This window comes from Engystomops pustulosus, chromosome 5 (assembly GCF_040894005.1).
Source record: "Engystomops pustulosus chromosome 5, aEngPut4.maternal, whole genome shotgun sequence".
NCBI lineage: Eukaryota > Metazoa > Chordata > Amphibia > Anura > Leptodactylidae > Engystomops > Engystomops pustulosus.
Genome location: NC_092415.1, coordinates 172,253,254 through 172,274,758, shown reverse-complemented (window position 1 = coordinate 172,274,758; position 21,505 = coordinate 172,253,254). Strand labels below are relative to the sequence as shown.

The window sequence follows — 21,505 nt, the reverse complement described above, 5'->3', positions numbered from 1 at the left end:
CAGTAGCAGACTTCTGGGTAGATATTATACCAAAGGAGAGGGGCTATACTGTATTTAGCAGAGAACACAGTTGTGGAAAGACATTCCCCCAATGCTCCAAGTCCAACTACAAACTTTGAATATAAATGCACTTTTCCCATTCCTGATTCTACAAAATCTTCAGTTTTTTATCACCAAAGCTGCTGGTAGACTCCCTTTAAAAAGAGGACCTGTCATCCTCAAAAACGGCACTAGGAGCTGCTTACTAAATTAAATAGCTCCTAGTGCTAAACAGAAGCAGCAGTGTTACACGGTGCGGCGCGTGTGCTGCACCGTTCCGCTCCCGTACGGTGCCGTGAGCCCATAGAAGTGTATGGGGGACGTATATCGGCCGTATATACGTCCCCCATACATGTGTGTGAATGCAGCCTTAAAGAATGAAAAGAGAACCCTACCTTCGTTTTTACCTTTTCTGCTATGTAGCTATATGAGAGTTTGCTTTGAACTTGATGACACAATTGCATCTCCTCTATGACTGTGATGTGATACTATTTGGCCGACTTGATGCTGCACCAAAGATTGCAATGCTCTAGTTACTCTACACAATGCACAATGGGGCACATTTACTTACCTATCCATGCACGTTTCCCGAGGTGCGTTCTCCGACGAGAATGCACCGCTGCCGCGATTCACTAAGATCGTGCGCCCGATATCCTGCATGTGTCGCTTCCCCTCTCAGGTTCACCTTCTTCCCGGTGCATGTAAGTGCTTGCGACACAATTTTGATGTTAAATTCCGCGCTCAGTCCGAATCAGTCGGATTGTCCGACAGCACATCCCCCGATTTGTTTTGCATGAAAGCCGACGTGATTGCGGCAAAATCTGATTATATTGTCATTGTAGGTGATCAACCCATTATTTTGGGGTTTTAATCAAAACATCAGCTTTAAGGCAAATGCAATGCAGAGAATTAACACTTTTCTTACATGGGGAAGCCCAATACCAATGATGAACGCGTTGGCTTTGATGTATTTGCCCTTCACAGGATATTGTATGTCTAGGTTCTCATACATGATGACAATATGAAGTACAGAGATAAATTGTCATGTCTCTGTTGGTGTAGAATAAGTTGTAGAACCAGTGGCATCTACATAGATAATCAAATCATTAACAATAGGGACACAAGGGACAAGTAAGATGGGTCTAAAAAAGAAGGTAAAATTGTTCCTCCAAAACTGGAATTTCATGATTATCTGCCTCCTGTCTTGTGAGATGACGGCTGCCGGGTGTGTACTAGAGAGCGGGCAGGTCTGTGCTTAGCTGTGCCTCCACGTGACCGCTCACATCTTGTGTTTGGTGTCAGTTGTGTAGTACAAACTAATAATTATCCCCGGGAAATTGCTGGTGGATTTGTATTGTTTTATCCTGCTCTCGGATGAGTTACCAGTATGATCTAGTTTAAGCCATTGACATATCTAGCTGTTATGTCTCATGCATACCACAACGCCATGTCTACAGCGCCAGTATTGGGGCGACCGATATCCCCTGTGGTCCATACGGTAGAGCTGTAGGCAAACTGTTTACCATTATATAGTCACTCCGGTTGCAAGCCTGGACTGGCCTACAGAGGAGAAGATAATGGGGCACATTTACTTACCTGTCCGCTGGAGTTCACCAAAAGTGCATTGTGCGACGATAATGCACTGTGATGCGATTTACTAAGATTGTGTGCCCGATATCATGCATGTGTCGCTTCCCTGCATGTGTCGCTTCCCCGCTCAGTTCATCTTCTTCTTCCTGGTGCATGTAAGTGCTTGGGCTTGCCACACAATTTGAAAGTTAAAACCTGCACTCAGTCCGAATCCCAACGGGACGCCCCCGATTTCTGTCGCACGGAAGCCAGCGCAGCTGCGCCAAAAAACAATCGCGTGTGACACAATCCCAGCGCAGACACCTGGTAAATACCTGTCCAAACTGTGCAATCCCCGAAAAAAAAAACAACAACTTTTCAACGAAAGTGCAATCTGCAACCCTTAGTAATTCCCTGGTGTCCTCATGAGATGTAGTAGGCTACATACACCCTGCAGGAGCAATTCATTGCATAGTATGCCCACTGTACTGCAACAAGGGGTGTTCCTATGTGGGCATTGACATTTCATTTAATTCATCTGCCATATATATACAATAATTTACCCTTGCAAAGATAATTTCTCATAAATATAGTCCCTTAGAAACAAGATGGCTGTCCTTGGATATGACCACCCCTGCACACGGGCAGCAGATTCCACACATACAATATTGAGCCCTGCCTGACCGCCTGGATTCTGTGTTCATTACCACTGGATGGCTGTGGGACATGCAGTAACTTCCGGATATTTTATGTACAAAAACAGTGGGGCAGATTTATCAAACTGTCTGAAAGTCAGAATATTTCTAGTTGCCCATGGCAACTCCCCTTTAAAATATTCATGAGCACTGGTAAAATGAAAGCTGAGCTGTGATTGGTTGCCATGGGCAACTAGAAATATTCTGACTTTCAGACAGCTTGATAAATCTGCCCCAATTTGTTTCTTTGTGCAATCACTCCAGCAGAGGTGGTCGTATCCAAGGAGAACTATCTCATTTCAAGGGACAACGTGGCTGCATTTATGGGGAGTTATCTTTACAGAGGTATATTTTTTTTTAATAACATCCAAATGAAGAAATGTATGTAAATGGCAGATGAATTCTATTCAATTTCATTGCCCACATGGGAATAACCCTTTACGCATCATACAGCATCTAAGCCTAACCAGCCTAAGCATCCACATAATGAAGTGGGTATATTTTTCCACAAACTACCCAGTATATGATAGTATATTCACTTCAGGTTAGTGAGATTGTTTCCTGGTCCTGGGCCCGTTCCTGACACTTTAAAAAAGGCCATGATATTGGAGAGATAGGTGCCACTTTTTCATGCTTTATATGCCAGAAAACTGGTGTACAAGGCCTAATACTTACCCCCATTGTATTCTAGGTGACAGCTAAAAGAACCAACATGACTAATGATGGTAGTCGTCAGGTATCTCCCTGATGTCACAGAAGTCAGAAGATGACCGCAGAACTATGCTGATAGTAACATAGCCCACAGTAACTGCACCTAAGATGAAAGTGGTGCAATCAAGTGTTTTTATTATATTTGACAAGCACTAAAGAAATTTTAATATATCTTACTTGGCAGGACAATGTCAAGGCGACAACCATCGTTTCGCTCCACTGGAATTTCAAGAAGCAAATCTGAAGGAACACTGATTGATTTGGATGGGGACAGTGCACCTACAAAGAACCCAGGTAACATCAGCATCTGGATCTTGCCTCTATTCACTGTGCTGCCTTCATGAAATTGAACATCTACACCATATTATCTAATAAACCTTAAAGAGGACCTGTCACCCATAAATTCGGCACTAACAGCTGCTTACTAAAGTGGGGCAGGATTGTGGGCAGGTTTAGGGGCCGTGACTGCTGCATGACGCACGGCAGTCACCGCCAGCCTATGGAGCGAGCAGAGCGGTCCAGGGAAGAGGCAGCGCCTCGGACCGGCCCCTCATGAATACGTCGTACCGCTCGCAGAGCGATGTTAGATAGCGTTATTGTAGGTTTTCGATAACGCTATCATTCTAACACTGCGGCGTTTGTTTAAGCACTAGGAGTTGCTTAGTTTAGTAAGCAGCTCCTAGTATCGAATTTATGGGTGACAGGTCCTCTTTAAAGGAGTTTTCCATATCCATAGGAAAACCACTCAATTTCCTTTAGGACTGAGAGAGATAGTTGTATACAGTGCTCCATCAGTCCTACACAAGTGTACGGAGCAGTAGTCATGCATGTACATGACTACTCCATTCATTGAGGGAAGTCAGGAGCCCATTTTTATTAAGGCTGGGTGTCTGACTGGTGAATCTGGATAGTGTATTGCTGTCCCCAAACCTAGCGTTTAGCATCCTATTACGGCATTATTTCATCAGTTCTGGCACACTTGGAATTTTCTCTATATCCACAAACAATCCGAAGCAATCAGTGTCTATATTTTCTGTTCTAAATTGTCAGATGGGTGGTCCTTGGCTGGAGCATGCAGCTTGCCTCAGCCCATTTGAAAATTAAGAGCAGAAAATATAGACACTGATTGCCAGTAGAGAGTTTATTTAGCATAATTTCAGGATATTTTCAATATTCATTATTGGAATCATGTCTTCTATTCTCGGGATGGAGAAGAACGCTTTCTCCGCCTATCTGACAGTAGAGATTTGAGAAGAGTGACATTGATTATTTAGGAATAGTGATGGATAGAGATAAAATTCCAATTGAACCAGAATCGGTGGATCAATGCCCTTCTATGGGGTGCAAAGACTTGGAGTTTGTGGAGTAAGAAAGGAGACCACTTTGATTTGTACATATTACGTTATAATTCTTGTACATAAATGATTAACTTTTATATTTTCGACAATGTTTGCTCTCTAACATAAGAACACTCTACCATTAATGATTTACTAACATTGAGAAGGATTTATCAGCTTTTTCCCAGCCAACTTCCATAAAGGCTGATCCTAATTTTGGTGTATAGAGACAAATAATGGAATTCCTTCAACATCTTTATATCATTTATCAGTGCTAATGCATTATGTTGTATCTGGCATCACTTCATGACTGATTAGTAATTATATAAAAATTGCAAGATTTGCTGAATGGGATCCAATCACGTAAAATTCATCCAATTTTTGAGAAATGAGAAATAAGTTAGAAAGTGTTTAAGTGTATACATAAAGCAATGTAACTACTGCTCTTAAATGGCCCTTCAGACTAAAATATGTCCAACTTGGTTAGGTCTTCTCTTGGCTTTCATAACTTAAAACAGAATGTCAAGGGATTGTGACCTGCCTCAGAAACTGTATGCTACCATCAAATGAGAAGTTTTCCATCCTCAGGGTTGCCAGCCAATGAGAAGTTGAGACTGGATAAAAGGTATATTGTTCCATTCAGACTGGTCACATCGGGTTGCACAAAGGACGTAGGCAGCAGTAACATTGCTACCTGTGTCCAGTGATCAGTCTGAGACACACAGCCATCACTACTGTATTTATTAAAGATCTGTCTGAGAGCCAGACCAGCCAACAAAAGAGCCACATCTGGCTCCCGAGCCATAGGTTCCCTACCTCTGCTATAGACAATGTGGGTAGGAGGGTTCTTTTCCTCATATTTGGTAGGAATTCCGGTACTGGTTAGCCGTTAATCTGAGGTGTGGGTCTTCACTCTTATATGGATGCTTCTTCCCCGTGAGATGCAGCGATGGCCTTGTTTAATGGGCCTTCACTATCTCTTCCTATAGCCAGATGCAACTATAACCAGAACACTTTCATGACTGCCAGGACCACCATAGATAGCGCCTGAAGCTCTTCAACTATTCCATTCCATTCTATACCCATGTTCATTATTTTATTTTCTTTACCTGTGTTTGGGTTCTTGGTCTCATCTATCTCTACAACTTTTGAAAACTTTAAAACTCAATAAAACAGTGGCATGTATAGGGATTTTAGAACCCCATTACACAGATCCCCCCCATAATGATGCTTTACTACTCCCCTAAGCACATTTTTCGTGACTTTTACAGGATGACTCTGCAGTTGCCTGTGCACTAGTTAGTCTGGTTTGTGCTTTTTCCAACATCCAGTTTTGCCAACTTCTATATGTTGTTGCACCTTAAAAGTTGCAAAAAAGCACAAAAACACTCCAGTCTCCAGGCATTGGCAACTGCTTGGTAGTCACTAAAGCCTGATACATCTTAGGGCAGTGGTGGCGAACCTATGGCACGAGTGCCAGAGGTGGCACTCGGAGCCCTTTCTGTGGGCACCCAGGCCATCACCAGAGAGGACTCCAGGAATCTTCCTACAGTCCCAAACAGCTCAGGGCTTGCTGTGCACAGAGCTACCTGGGACTACTTGAGGAGTTGGATGGTGTGGACAGATCTGGATTACCATTATGTAGCTCCTGCTCCGGCCCTGATAATTCTTCCTGTTTATGGGACCCTGGAGGGAAGCTACAATGATCCACCAAATTTCTTCTAGCTTTTGCTTAATTGTTGTCCTCAGGGTGCTGATATGAATGAAAGCTGTGACAGAGAAGGGAGTATAAATCACAAATTAAATTTCTGCGTTGGCACTTTGTCATAAATAAGTGGGACTTGGTTGTAGTTTGGGCACTCGGTCTCTAAAAGGTTCGCCATCACTGTCTTAGGGCATTCAGCTCTTGAACACATATAAGAAGCTTGGCTAAAGATAAATCTCTGTGTAAATTAAAATGCAGAAATGTACAGCAAATAGTAAATCTGGTGTATCTATCGGTCATGTAGTCTGAGGGTTGTCATACAAAGTAGATAACTGCTCGGCCATCACCTATGTCTCCTGACTCCATCATACACATGCATGTTTATGAAGTGCCTAATTTTAGGCTACCTTCACATGCCCCTGTTATCTCAAGGATTCATGATTCATGACTTGTGGAATCAGTTTTTTATGGATTTTCATAGTCCTCTTCTAGTCTTTGATAGATCAATTACACAGGTAAAAAAATTCAAATGTTTACATGTAACAATTAGCCAAATGTTCTGAAAATTTGCTCCCAAAATCTATATTACAGCCCTGATCTGCCTTTGCTTGTTTTTTTTTAAATGGTTTTGTAGCAAGTAGTGGCTAAGTAGGAGAGGCCGGGCCCCATAGCAGACTTCTGTTTGAACCCCCCCCCCCTTTTAAAAAAAATATATGTTTACACATTTATATACTTATTTACACACAGAATGGGGCACATTTACTAAATACAGTGCAGTCTGTACTATGTGCAGTTGCCTGTGTAGGGGGCGCCAGATTCAGGATTTCTGGCAACCGTTCTTCATCTAATTTGGTCCAACCTGGCCGTGTCCACTCGCTGCTCTAAGGAGTATGTTGTAGTAACAATTCTATGTATCTGATTGAAAACTCTAAAAAGTTTAAAATGATATCCAGCTAAATTTTGTACAAAAAGGGTTAGAAAGATCTCGATTTAGTGACTGTTTTTATAGAGCCCTAGGTCTCCAGCTTTTATGCCTTTTGATAGTGATTGGAGGAAATTTTGTTACTCAGATCCATCTATCAAAACATCAATAAAAAGTTTTATAAAGTAACAGTCACACTTTACTCAGGGTTTTGGGCTTGTGCTACTGAATATTACTCATATAGTAAGAAACACATCTCTGTCAGTAGAGGTGTAACTAGAAGAGGCATGGCCCCATAGCTGACTTCTGAATGGGGCCCCCTTTCTCCTTAAGAAAATGTACATATTTGTACATTCACACATATATGTAAGTTACACTCACACACATTTATAACTCTTACATACAGTATATATACTTCTTTTACACACTCACAGTATATAGACATCACATATACACATACAGCATATACACACACCATATATACACACATACATACAGAATCATATATAGATATATACACACCATATACATATACGCATACATCATAAACATACATACAGTTTATACACATGACATATGCACACATCAAATACACACATACTTACAATACCATATACAGGCATACAGCATATACACACACATACAGTATATACTTACCGTACACCATATAGCAAATATAATATATAATGATGCATGTGCTCCATTCTTTAGTGTGGCAAGATGCCGGGGGCCTGACCCTTCAGGCCCCATAGAAGCTGCTTTGGCTGCTACCGCTGCTACCCCTGCCTGTCAGGTATCTGTCCAGAAAACCGCGCAACCACAACCAGATTTGGCACAAACTGTCAGACTGTGTAAGTGATGGCAAACTCAACCTTTCGTTGTCCCTGTAGGCTACAGCTGCCTATACAGCTCTGATAAGGGCAAACCCAAGTGGATAGGGAGAACTTAGTTTGTCTGGCAGCTGTTGTACGGTGAAGCGGATGGGTAGGTTGAGTTTCCTGGTGGGGACCCCATTGCATGTAGCCCAGATAGTGATACACATTACTTTTCTAAATAATCATTAATTAATATTAACTTTCAGTTGCAGTAGTGCTAACTACCAGTCCTAGTCACTACACCAGTCCCACATGCCACTGCCACCCCAAGAGTTCTCTCTTCCTCTCACAGATCAGGCCGAATAAGTAAATGTAACACTGATTGGCTAGGACTTGGCCAGGAAACCAGTTCAGCCAGCCAGTGTTAGGTATTAAGAGAGTGTGGGATCAGGTCTCACTCTGCAAGCAGTGAAGCTCCTGAAAAGCAAGAAATGCGTCATGGTACTGCATAGGTATATAAAGGAGTTTCTGGATGATGCCCCCAGCAGCTGACTGGATCTAGTAACCCTTGCTGGACAGGGCTGGGCAGCAGAAGAACTGGTTGTAGTTTAATCAATCCCAAAACTGCAGAAGCCGCCTTCCACAAACAGAAGACGATCCTGACATCTTTGTCACAGTCATATAATAGGATCTTATTGCTTTAAATAATAAAGTTATCCGGACTGACAAGTTTTAGGAAACCTTTTAGAAATGGATTCACTTAATGCATGTTTCTTGATTGAAAATAAAAAATGCCTAACATAACTGACTAGACAACGAGTAGTCTAGAACTGTTAGGTTTTATGTAAGTAAATTGTCATAACTATAAAATGTAGAGTTACTAATATACTTTGTGATTTAATTATGTACTATTTTGAAGATGTGGGTTGGGACTGAGCCAAACCACTCCTGTTTCCCAGTTTTCTCCTCTTTAGAGCATAGCACAACTGGTTTCACTAGGAGAGAGGCCATTGTATATCTCCTCTCCTTTTCCTTAAAAAATCCTGATAGACGTTATACTTCTGGCAGTCTCCACCTGATACCTGGTATCAAGCTGGTCTTCTCCAGGTTGAATCATGCTTGTACATTGCCACATACTATTAGGACAGGGGGGAATTGAGTTATTGATATATTTAGGTCATATATAATTGACTAGACTGATTTTAACTGTATTCGATTCTCAGCTTGAAGGAAGCCTTTAACTAAAAAAAACCTTCCCATTTTGCTTGTCTAAAACAGACCTGTCAAATTATAGAAATTCTAACATATTTAGGATTTTGTTAAATCTGCCACCCAAATAACATATGCATAATATTATAACAAGAGAAGTTAAGATTGTTGATAAATATCTTTGTGAAAAAAACTCCATATATTGATAAGCCATTTCTTGGTGCACATATACATAAAATCACTGAGTTGGACCAGCCACTAGGTAGGACTGTCAAACACAGAAAGTATTGAACTTCATACACCAGTGATGGCGAACCTATGACACGCGTGTCAGCACTGACACGCGTAGCCATTTTTGGTGACACGCGGCCGCCCAGCGCCCGCGGACCGCCCCCTCCCCACCCCCCTGTGTAATGTGCTGTCCCTGTGTAAATCTCCTGCCCCCTGCTTATCTGTCCAGCGCCGCGTTGGTCCGCCCACCGTCTGCAACTCCTCCGGCTCCTCCAGGCTGCAATGCACGCTGCTCGTCACGTGACTGAGGCGACCTGACGTCAGGTCACTTCAGTCACGTGAGCCGAGGCGCGTGGTGCAACCTGGAGGAGCCGAGCCGCCTGCAGTAAAGCTACAGGGAAGAAGACATCACTGGGTAAGTATATAAGTTTATTATTATATTATATTTAAAGGGAGGCGGCTAGGGGTATTTTTTGTAGTAAAGGGAGGCAGCTAGGGGTATTTTTTGTAGTAAAGGGAGGCAGCTAGGGGTATTTTAGTAGTAAAAGGAGGTGGCTAGGGGTATTTTAGTAGTACAAGGAGGTGGCTAGGGGTATTTTAGTAGTAAAGGGAGGCCACTAGGGGCATTTTAATAGTAAAGGGAGGCCGCTGGGGCATTTTATTAGGGAAGGAAGGCCGATAGGGGCATTGTAATAGTAAAGGGAGGCCGCTGGGGTATTTTATTAGGGAAGGGAGGCCGCTGCAGGACATGTTATTAATAAGGGGAGGCCGCTGCAGGACATGTTATTAATAAGGGTCGCCGCTGCTGGACATGTTATTAATAAGGGTAGGCCGCTGCTGGACATGTTATTAATAAGGGGAAGCCGCTGCTGGACATGTTATTAATAAGGGGAAGCCACTGCTGGACATGTTATTAATAAGGGGAGGCCGCTGCTGGACATGTTATTAATAAGGGGAAGCCGCTGCTGGACATGTTATTAATAAGGGGAAGCCACTGCTTGACATGTTATTAATAAGGGGAGGGCGCTGCTGGACATGTTATTAATAAGGGGAGGCCGCTGCTGGACATGTTATTAATAAGGGGAGGCCGCTGCTGGACATGTTATTACTTAATTAGTTTTTTTTCTAAAGGTGACACAGCACCCGAGTTTTGCTAGTTTTTTTGGCAAATTATGACACACCTAGCTCAAAAGGTTGCCCATCACCATACCGTCATACACTGTACTGAAGATATTTAAAGGGAACCTTTTTTCAGCAATTGACCTAATACACCACTACCAGAATATTGTCAAGCTTGTTTTTGTTTCTTTCATGTCCCAGTGGGGTGGCATCATCCAGAAAATAAACCTTGAAGTCAGCGGTAAATTGGTTGTTTAAAGTCAAGGAGGAGGGAAGTTGAAGTCAAGATGGGGAGCTCTGAACACCTCCTCCTTTGTCATTGACATCATGCATCAGACTTCAGGAGATCTGGTTAGTTAGTCTTGATGCAAGACCATGAATTACTGTGAAAGGAGCTTTCTGAGGAAGAGAGAGCTTTACTTTAGTGTTAAAATTTCTGCCTTTGTGACTTTATGCAACCAATTTACATCTCACTTCAAAGTAGATTTTATTGATGAATCCACCTTACTGGATCATGAAATAAACATCATCTGGAAGGTGTTCGGCTGATTGACAACATACTGGTAGTGGTTTATTAGGTCAATTTCGGCCAACAGGTCCCCTTTAAGTGTTTTCCAAATCTGCTGAACATTGATCACTGAGACCACCTCTTTGTCCAGAGAAGTGCCGGTGGTTCCTTGTGGAGGAATAAGGAATGATGATGTGATCTCTATGTTATATATGTTCTGTGTAGGTGTTTTTTATCGGAAAGCTTCTTCAATACTTGCTGTACTGGGAAGCTGTGGAGCACACTGGAAACTTTCTCTGGATATAACAATGAAGCTTTGATCATAACATTGCCTGTACCACAGATTTCATCCTGTTTATCTGGCGTTACAGAAAATAGCAGCAATGTCTCTGGGATCTCAGGTGGATCACATATTGCAGTAGTGTAGGAGGCACAGAATTAAACATGAAGCGTATGATATAGCCTTTAAAGCAGGCTTTACCCAATAGAAAGATAGATGGATAGACAGATAGATAGACAGCTAGATAGACAGACAGATAGATAGACAGATAGATAGATAGCTGTCTTACATGAGAACACCCCTTTCATGTATACTAAGTGTGGTAAACTGTGGGTACTGCATAATTTTCTGTGGTGCAGTGCTGATGGGGACCGTGGTTAAGAGACATGGGGGCTTAGCCTACCAGTATGGGTGCTCCTCAGTCTTGGTCTCTATTGGGGCTATATTGTGGCTGCAGTGGCCACCATGTGATGCGGCACCCACTAGAGTAGGGACCCACTAAAACAAGGTCACTGTGTAAAGATAAATGGTCTTATACAATTTGATTAAAATGTAACCAAGAACCTCGAGTTCTTTTTGTTAATGTAGCAGCAATAGATCGTTGTACAATGTGTGGATGTGCAGTCCAGATCTTTATCTCCAAATATTGGCATGTTCTGAAAGGCATAGAAACCACAAGCAGATACCTCTGTCTGTGTTTTATCTTTACAAGACAAAAATTATGTGTAGGACCTCATGCACAGTAGATGGTCGGCTGGTACTAAAGAACTGCATGTGATTAGCAGACATACAACTAACATGTATGACAACTTAGGCACCAGATCTCTATGAGCAATTACTCTTATGTAAGTGGAGTTGTAGCAGTCAATGCAATCTGTGAACTGTACTTATTAATAATGAACAGTATGCAGCAAGTTAGAATCTGACATTGTCATCATTTGTATTTACAGTATATATTATTTATTTTTTTCCACAGAAAATTTGGGAAACAAATTGGATCTACTCATTAACTGGTCAGATGTATTCCAAGACCATTCACAGAATTTCCCCAAGCGGACAAACCCATTTTGGAATGGACTCTCCGAATCCAACCCTTTTCTAGATGATGTCCTTCAAGCCAACACATCAGCAAATGGAAGAGTTTCTATTTTAAAGGAAGACCCGTTCTTCCTCTTTAGGGATTCAGAAACCAGACATTCAATATCCAGTTCAGGAGATGAACTTGATATTGACCATGTCTTGGAGAAAACAGCTACAATAAAGTCTGGACGGTCGAAGAGCGTTTCATATCTGGATGATATAGGCAGCACACAGTCTAATGCTCCAGAGATTGATGGCCAGATTCTGGCACCAGATTTAGAGTGGCTTCAGAATGACAGAGAAGCCTACAAAATGGCTTGGTTAAGCCATAGACAATTGACTCGATCCTGTCTTGACCTGGATGTTGTGAGCCAGAGTCCCGGATGGGGACAGACACAAGCATCAGACAATCATACATTTTGCCGAATTGATGATAAAGGAGGTTCTGTACAACTTCCAAACTCAGATATAACTGTCCATGTTCCTGAAGGTCACGTAAGACCAGGGGAATTCCAGGACATCTCTTTAAAAGCTTTTCTTGATCCCCCAGCCATACTTAACAACAACCTGTCAACTACTGTTAGTCCTCTTCTAGAAATAACATTAAGCAACATCAATACGGTAGAAGATCTTTTACTGGAAATGAAAATTGCAGCTGAGGTAAAGAACGATCCATACAGTCAAGTCATGACTGATATTGCAACCTTTTACAGCTACAACAAAGAAGGTCCATTTGAAAAAATCCCAGATGGCTACATTTACAATAACATGTTACAAATTAAGTTACCAATCCTCAGCCGTATCACATACATTGTGAGTGCAGCACAAACCAAAAACCAAACCAGCAGTGTATATGACTACATTCAGAAATCCTTAACAGTGGCTGTGTATGGACCTAAGCATATACACCCAGCGTTCACCACGGTTCTGGCCATTATGGGACATACCTATACTCCAGATAAAATCACGGTGGATGATATAAAAAGACGTGGGAAAAATTTGCCACCGCTTGTGTTTCAGCTGTGGGGGAAGCATCAGTTTGTGTTTCACCAGATGCAAGACTTCTTGATTCATTTTGCTACAATTGACTCGTGTTATACTGTGAAAACCATAGATAACAGTAATGAGATCAAACTACAACAGCTCAAGGCGGGTAACATCATTCGGACCCAGTTCCCTTTCTCGTTGAAAGGTGGAAAAGATATCAGCTCTTCCGTTTTTACCGTTCAGATCAAAGACAGCCAAGGTTCATCATTAATATCGGAATTTCCAGTCACTACCCCAAACCCTGCACCAAAAATACACTGCACTCCAAAAAATCAAACTCGCCTACAGAAACGTAAGCAGGTCTTGTCTACACCTGTCATGCCCATAAGGAACACTGTGAAATATCCTAAGTTCCAGGATAAAACTATGAAGCTGCTTAACTTTGCTGTAACTTTAAAAACTGTCCTGAGGCAACAGAAAATTGACTATTTTTTGGAATATTTTAAAGGTGACACAATTGCGATCCTTGGAGAAGATAAAATTAAGGCCATAGGTCAGACCAAGGTGAAAGAGTGGTACGTTGGTGTTTTGAGAGGAAAAGTTGGCCTTGTGCACTGCAAAAATGTTAAGATTATTTCCAAAGATCAAGTCATTGATTTTTCAGATGTGCATTTTACAACCAAGATGTTATTGGATCAGATAGCACTGCCGTTTAAGAAATTGACCTACATATACTCATCTGTGCTATCAAACGTCTCCGACAAGGTCCAGGACTGGAGAGCCTTAGCCGATGCCCTTGGTTACTCACATCTTTCCCTCGATGATCTCAGTCACACACTTCCTGAGAAGGAGTCTGAGAGAGTGTCCTGTGTTGTGAAGAGGCTAAAAGAAGATTGTCACGCCGACTCCAAAAAGAGGAAATTTCATTATGAGCTTATTATGGTAAGTATCCAGCCTGAGCCGATATATATGGAATGTAGGGGATGCAGTTAGATATGTTTGTGACCTAAAAGTCTACAGAACTGTTCACCCTAAAAGGTATTTTTCAAGACTAGAATATTGAGGACACTTTCAATTTTATTGGATGAAGATCTGAAAAGCTTCACTGTTTGCTCTTTGATAATCCTTGTTTTCTTTGTTTGTGACTGTCCATAGGGTCTTTTAAAGATGGACTGTCAAGGCATAGTAGCTCGTCTTACACAAGATACGGTTATCCTGACTGCGGCTGTACAGCTCGGCATACGCTGGAGAGAGCTTGCCGAGAAACTTGCCAGACTTACCAAGCAACAGATTGAGGCTTATGAGATTCCTCACCAGGGAAAGAGTGGAGAAGTCAACCTCCAGGTATCTTCCAAAACCTTTTTTTTTCCTCTACCTCAAAAGTTCCATATATACCCCCCCAATATGAAAAGTTTTTGTAAAATATAGAATGGATAGAAGGACCTACTGTTACATACTTCAGATGTAGAAGAGACCAGTAATGAGGTCTTTATATAATTTTAAAATAAAATATTATTTTGAGATGTCTTTTTGGTTGTAGTATATTATTCATTATATCACCAATGTTTAGTAAGTTAATATTTCAGGTGACTTTACAAGAGACTCTCTATACCAGTGATGGTGAACCTTTTAGAGACTGAGTGCCCAAACTATAACCAAAATCCACTTGTTTACCGCAAAGTGCCAACATTGCATTTTAAACAGTAACTTATTGCTACCTGTTCTTCAACATCTTCCAATCGTATCGGCCCCTTGGGGCCACCAATACAGTTAAGAGAAGGAGGGCACATTCAGACTATCATTGTAGCTTCTCACCAGCATCTCTCTGTACAGGAAGAATGGAAGGTCCAGCAGGATGACCTACAAATATAATGCAGTTCTATCAACACCTTCTCACTTTTCCTGCAGTTCCAAAAAGCCAATGAAGTGTTGCTTTAAAATAGCATTGAGAGCAGCATCTCTTAAGTTGCCTGGGACTGCAGGAAGATTTGGTTAATTTGCTCCTGTTTCGTGCACTCTGTCTTGGGGTCAATGGTCTGAGTGCCCACAGAAAGGGCTCTGAGTGCCACCTCTGGCACCCATGCCATAGGTTCGCCACCACTGGTCTATACCATTGATAGCGAACCAAGTGCCCCAAATGCAACCAAAACTTACTCATTGTTTTGCAAAGTACAAATTTAAGCAGTAACTTATTGCTTCCTGCTATGTTGAAGTCACAGGGGCGTAACTACAGAGGTAGCAGCCATTGCATGTCATAGCGTGTCATAGGACCCCCATAGCATGTCAGGAGGCCCCGGCATCTGGGGTCTTGGATGTGAATATGCTGTATGTGTATATTTGTGATGTGTAAATGCTCTAAATGTATATGCATATGTGATGTGTATATGATGCATGGGTATATGTGGTACTTTATGTGTGTATATGCTGTATGTATATTTTTAAGGGGTAAGTGGGGCCCCATTCAGAAGTTTGCTCTCCTAGTCACAACACTGAGGGTGTATATACTGAAAGTGTAATAATATGATGTATAAATACTATATATGGTTTGTGTGTATATCTGATGTGTATATACTGTATGTATAAGTGTATAATGTATAAATGTATGCATGTGTGCACGTGAGTGTATGAATGTGTAGTATATACTCATACTATTTTACTGCTATGAGGCCCAGGCTCTCCTAGTTACCCCCCTGGTCGTATTCGGATAGTCAATGACACTTCTCTCCAAGTAAAAGGAAGAATCATGGGTGCCAGAGCAGTAGCTCCAATAGCTCTGATAATAATGCGACCTTTCTGCGCCTTCTTCCTCTTCCTACAGTCCCAGGGCTGTTTGGGATGGCAGGGGGATGCTTTGACTCCTGTCTGCTGAACTCTGTTTTGTGGCAATAGAATATGCGCTACCTCTGGCACCCTTGCCATAGGTTTGCAACCATCTGTCTTAAATTGTCATACTAGTTGGTCAACTTTTGGCCTGGATCTAACCACAGATGTTCTCATTCATTTCTAATGCCACTTCCATGGAATTTATGTTTGTAGAAGCCAAACCTGAAAAAGGATGCTTGGGTGGTGTCCTACCAATATTCTGAAAAATAAGGACTCTATGAGACTTTTTTTTTTTTAATTAACCCTTAATGTTCTTTCTCTCACAGATGATGTGGAAACCTGCTTTTGACTTCCTGTATACCTGGGCAGCTCATTATGGAGACAGCTACCGAGATGTGCTCCAAGACTTACACTGTTCATTGGATAGAATGAAATATCCGGTAACCAGGCAATGGAGGGAGCTAACCGGGACTCTTATCTTTGTTAATTGTATGGAAATCTTTCGGGCAACTTCTTTTTCTAAACCTGAGGATTAATTGTAGTTTGTCTAGAGACTAACATGTTGATATAGACCTGAACTGTCCACCTCATGTTGTGGACGTCAGATCCTGATGCCGTTATAAAGGGAAATTTGTGGTGCTTTTATGATATTGGTATAATTCCGAAAATTCCTGAGGATTGGTGCCATAGCAACCCAAACAGTGTTCTAAAATGACCGGATGGCTGGTATGCCATACATTGCCAGTTTGTATAAAGTGCTCAAACATATACAATAGTACTCAAGCTATCTGACTTTTATTTTAGTTTTCCCTACCAGCACATTTGTACAGTAATACCTTTTACTATATATATATATTTTCTATATATTAATACGTCTGTGAATATTATCAGAAAGTATTCATCTCAAAATATCCAGATCCTTCTCATGCTGTGATAATATTCTTTAAATTATATTGTTTATAGTAAATATTTATTCTGGATTATATCATATGTAAATTATTGTGTTGGTGTTATTATGATGGTATCATCTATATTAAACCATTGATGCATATTATTTCTGTGTTTTTTAATTCATTATGGGTTGTATTTAAAAGGACTCTGTCACCAGATTTTACCCCATTAAACTACTTGCCCCGTCCATTAGGGTATGAAATGTCTTTTCTAGAGTTCCCTCTTTTATACACTCTTCCATTTACCTAGAAAAAATTCTCCTTCATGTGAAAATGAGCATAGAAGAGTAAACTTAGTTACGGTGAGTCAAGTTTAGAGGCTGCAGGGACCCTGCACTTCACTTCAGACGCCCCAATGTTCAGTTCTACAGGACCTAGAAAAAACATTTACTTAGGTGTCATATTAAAAATTAGAATAAAATCTTTCCTTTTCTTTTTTTTTTTTTACATTTTTACCATTTTATTGGTAAAAGGTTCAAAATCATCTCTCTCGTTCTTCAAATCTTTCCTTTCCCATCCAGCTTGTGGTTCTGAGATTTACAGATACAGAGAGTTAAAAATGTTGGAAATGCAAGCTGCAAATAAAAATCCAAATTTGATCAATCTAAAAGATAAGATTCTTTAAAATGATACCAAAAGCATGTTTCTAGGTTACATAGATTCAAAGATAGTTACACTTCTCCTGCAGCCCCTAAATGTGACTCATCTCAGTCAAAATATTACTCTTCTCTCATTATTTTCACATTGAAGGTGACTTTTATGGGTAAACAGCTGAGTTTTCACATAAATGAAAGAATTCTAGAAAGCACATTTCCCCCACTACCTGAGGGGGCTGTTAGTGTAGTGGGGTAAAACCTGGTTCACTGTAACCTTACAATATTCTTTATGAGATAATCCTTTTACATTGCGAGATGATAAATGTCTGTAGAGATCTATGCACTATTGTAATACAATAATGAAAAATGAATAGGATTTTAATGTCCGTTATTGTTACATTATAAAAAACAAAAAAAAAAAATTCTTTATGTCTGTAACTCAGTATAGAAAATTGTGAATATAGGAATATAGTGATATACCCAAAAGCTGGTGGACCTCAATGTTAAATATTAACCATGCCCCATGAAGAATCATGTATTCCACAGGTCTGACCTCACCCACTGGACTCCTATAGGTTACACCCCTCATAAGCAATTGATGTCTAGTGCTGTGGTTTGTATTATGTGATGTATTATCTAACCAAATATAACTTTTCTGTGAATATCTACTAGAAGAAATGTGTTGTAGATGCTGCCTATTCTACTTGTTACTGCCTACCTAAATTGTATGTATGTAGATGAATGATTTATACATGTACATTAACGATGATCTACAGAATAAACATTTGAAAATTACATATTTTTAGTTTTACTATTATATACAGTTTAAGATATATTCCAAATCGCATTTAATAATATTTCCCACTACCATGACTTCAGTGTAATTTTATGTTAATCAATCCATTGCTTCACACACATGAACATTATAAAAGTGAAGATGTTATGGTTAAAGGGGTTTGCTGATGAAAGAAAGTTCTCAAATTTGAATCCCCTAGTGATGTTTACACAATAAAGATCATTTTAACCTCACAATTTTACTCAGTTTTATTACTGTTCTAGCTCCTATCACTCAGTGATGGTCAGAGTAAGTTTCCAGATTGGGTAGGGACTCACTAAGCAGATACTTCATGATTCCTCTAGTGCTATGAGATGCTGTGTGTTGACAATGTGGTTAGATTATCAGGGTACAGGGTTTACCTACACTTTTATTTAGCTTCTAAACATTTTAATAGTATCTGACACAGAGAAAAATAGAGATGAGACAGATCAGAGATGAGAGATGATGAGGTCCATGAGATGCATATATTATACAATGACACACTTTTGCTCTGCTACTTCTGAGCTATTACGAACACTGTCAGCACTGCTACATCTAAACTATAACACAGAGATTGCCGCCCCTGGATAAAGATTTTATCTTATTTATAGCTTTTAGAGTAAATCCTTGGAAGCTGTCACCATATAAGACAGGTTGAAATTATATATGTAAAATGTATTCTTTTTAATAACATTGAATTAGAGAATGTGTTATTTTGTTATCCTGAGTATATTTAAAAATCTTGTCTTCATGGGAATACCCCTTTAAACATTTTAAATGTTACATAATAATGATAGATAGAGGCTGCAAGGACTTCACAAAATAATAAGAGGGCAGTCATTTAGATTAGAGTTCCACTAAACATTCTTTCAGTCATGGCCTGGTAACTGTGGAAAAACTGGATTAACAAAGAATAAACCAGAAGACCTCCCAAAACCAGATTAACTTTACAAAGTTCTCACTCTGCATAGACAATCTGACTGTCTTCTGCACAGACCAATGTCCTGTGGGGGCACTTAGTCGAACCTACTTAAGGGGCCAAGGTCTAGATCTTCGAAGGATAGAAAGACTTCTCTTTATCAGGATCCTGGGAGTCTAGACTTTTTCTTGCTTAATTTGGATCTCTACAACGAACAGAGTAAAGTTCACAGTTCTCCCCTAATAGTGTGGGAAACAAGATTCCCAACATCGCTACTTTGCTATAGAGTGTCTCTCTAGATGTAGGTCCATTCCTGTTCTCCTTTCTTGAGTTTGTGCAGGAACACCACCTGGAGAGACTAAAGCCTTCCTTGTGGAAACCAAGACATAATTTATAAGCTCATCCACACCACAGACTTACCAGAGTCTATTTCAAAGCTTTCTGATTCGAAATGTGGAAAAATGTGTCTTCTAGCAGGATAACCAACAAACAAAAAGATCTTGAATGGATGGCCATACAGGCAAACAGGGCCAGCTCCAGGTTTCAGTAGGCCCCAGGACGACCAAGTCTCAGTAGACCACTTTGCGTTGAACTCACATGGCAGTATTAAAAATTCAGAAACTAAAACAGTCTCATGTTTCCTAAAATATTCCATAGTTTATCATACCAAACAGCCCCCTCATGGTTATTTTATGTACAGCCTTCTCATGGTTTTTTTATTTACACCCCCTCACCCCCATGGAATGCTTATGTTGGCTTATGTGGGCCTCCCCAGCAGCTTTGGGCCCCAGCACTTGTCCGGGTACGCCCAGTGCTGGGGCCGGTCCTGCAGGCGAGATTATCGACAAGCATGAAAGTTCTCAGAGGAAGACGAGGTACCTTCAAAAAATACACTATTGATCCTCTTCTGGTAGTTGGGTTTGTCCAGATCCAGTTATAAATTATTGTAACTCTTGAGAATTTGTTCCCAGCAGTAGCTAAGAGTAGACCTCAGTGCTCCATGGACATGACCTTGGCATCCACATTATTGAGGATATATCCAATACAACCACAAACTGGACCAGAGCCTACTCAGAGACTGTTGATGACGTCACTTCTCCATTTTACACTCCCATCCCTCTTCCCCACGTTCTATTACCCCAACCCTTTGAATGCTGTTGCAGTCAGGAGTGTAGTGCATGGTGTAGCACATTTGCCTGCAGCATATATTGTACTCTTTCATTACTGAATATTTATGTGTTATTTATTATATTGTGTGGCCACTAACCCTGTATTGCAGAATATGTTTTGCAGGACTAATTGTTAATAAAATTATTTTTCACTTAAAAATAATTATTGTAGTTTTGCAAATATAAATTTTAATTTCTTACGTAGAAAAAAACATGACTTCTTGGATATGACCTATTATCCCTTCAAGGTGAATCATCTCATATTATATAGATCTGAACCTTCCTTCCACCATAAATTGTCATTTTACTCATTTACACATTGACAAATCTGTTCTATAAGTCCCCTGTGTGCTCTTATATGCAGTGTGTCATAGACCGAGCTATTGCAGATTTTTATTTATATAAAGTTATTTAGAGGAGATGTATAAGTTCTTGTTTAGTGACTATAAAACTCTTCATCCTTAATAAACTTACAAGTTCAGGAACAAGTGCAGCTTGGTTAATATGCAGCATAAATACTAAAGATGGGTGGTAGAGACACACCCAGTGCTTGTTGTACATTTGCAAATCCCTAGGGGTGAGGCCGACCTGTGATAGCATGTCCCTGACAACAAGATCTGTTCTTTGATCTGTTTTATGTGAATATGTTTGAATCTAAAAATAGCTGAATAACACATTTTATGTGATCAAAAGATCACAAAATATCTGTTAGATAGCTTTGGAAGAAATTAGAGATGAGCGAACATACTCGTCCGAGCTTGATGCTCGATCGAGCATTAGCGTACTCGTAACTGCTCGTTGCTCGGACGAGTATTTCGCCCGCTCGAGAAAATGGCAGCTCCCGCCGTTTTGCTTTTTGGCGGCCAGAAACAGAGCCAATCACAAGCCAGGAGACTCTGCACTCCACCCAGCATGACGTGGTACCCTTACACGTAGATAGCAGTGGTTGGCTGGCCAGATCAGGTGACCCTGGGATAGACTAGCCGCTGCCCGCGCTGCTCGGATCATTCTCTGTCTGGATGCC

The 21,505-nt window shown here is 40.7% G+C and overlaps 1 protein-coding gene across 2 annotated transcripts in view; it reads left to right on the top strand.

The window, feature by feature from the left end:
* Positions 1-20,575, top strand: part of MACC1 (MET transcriptional regulator MACC1) — a 43,315-nt gene extending 22,740 nt beyond the window's left edge. The window contains exons 2-5 of one of the 2 annotated variants that reach the window (XM_072153813.1): positions 3,199-3,308; positions 12,117-14,149; positions 14,363-14,551; positions 16,357-20,575. In XM_072153813.1, coding sequence (XP_072009914.1) covers positions 3,199-3,308; positions 12,117-14,149; positions 14,363-14,551; positions 16,357-16,566 — 2,542 coding nt within the window. In that variant the 3' untranslated portion in view covers positions 16,567-20,575. The remainder of the gene's footprint in view (positions 1-3,198; positions 3,309-12,116; positions 14,150-14,362; positions 14,552-16,356) is intronic. The other variant, XM_072153815.1, reaches the window with a different exon arrangement.
* Positions 20,576-21,505: the final 930 nt, after the last annotated feature.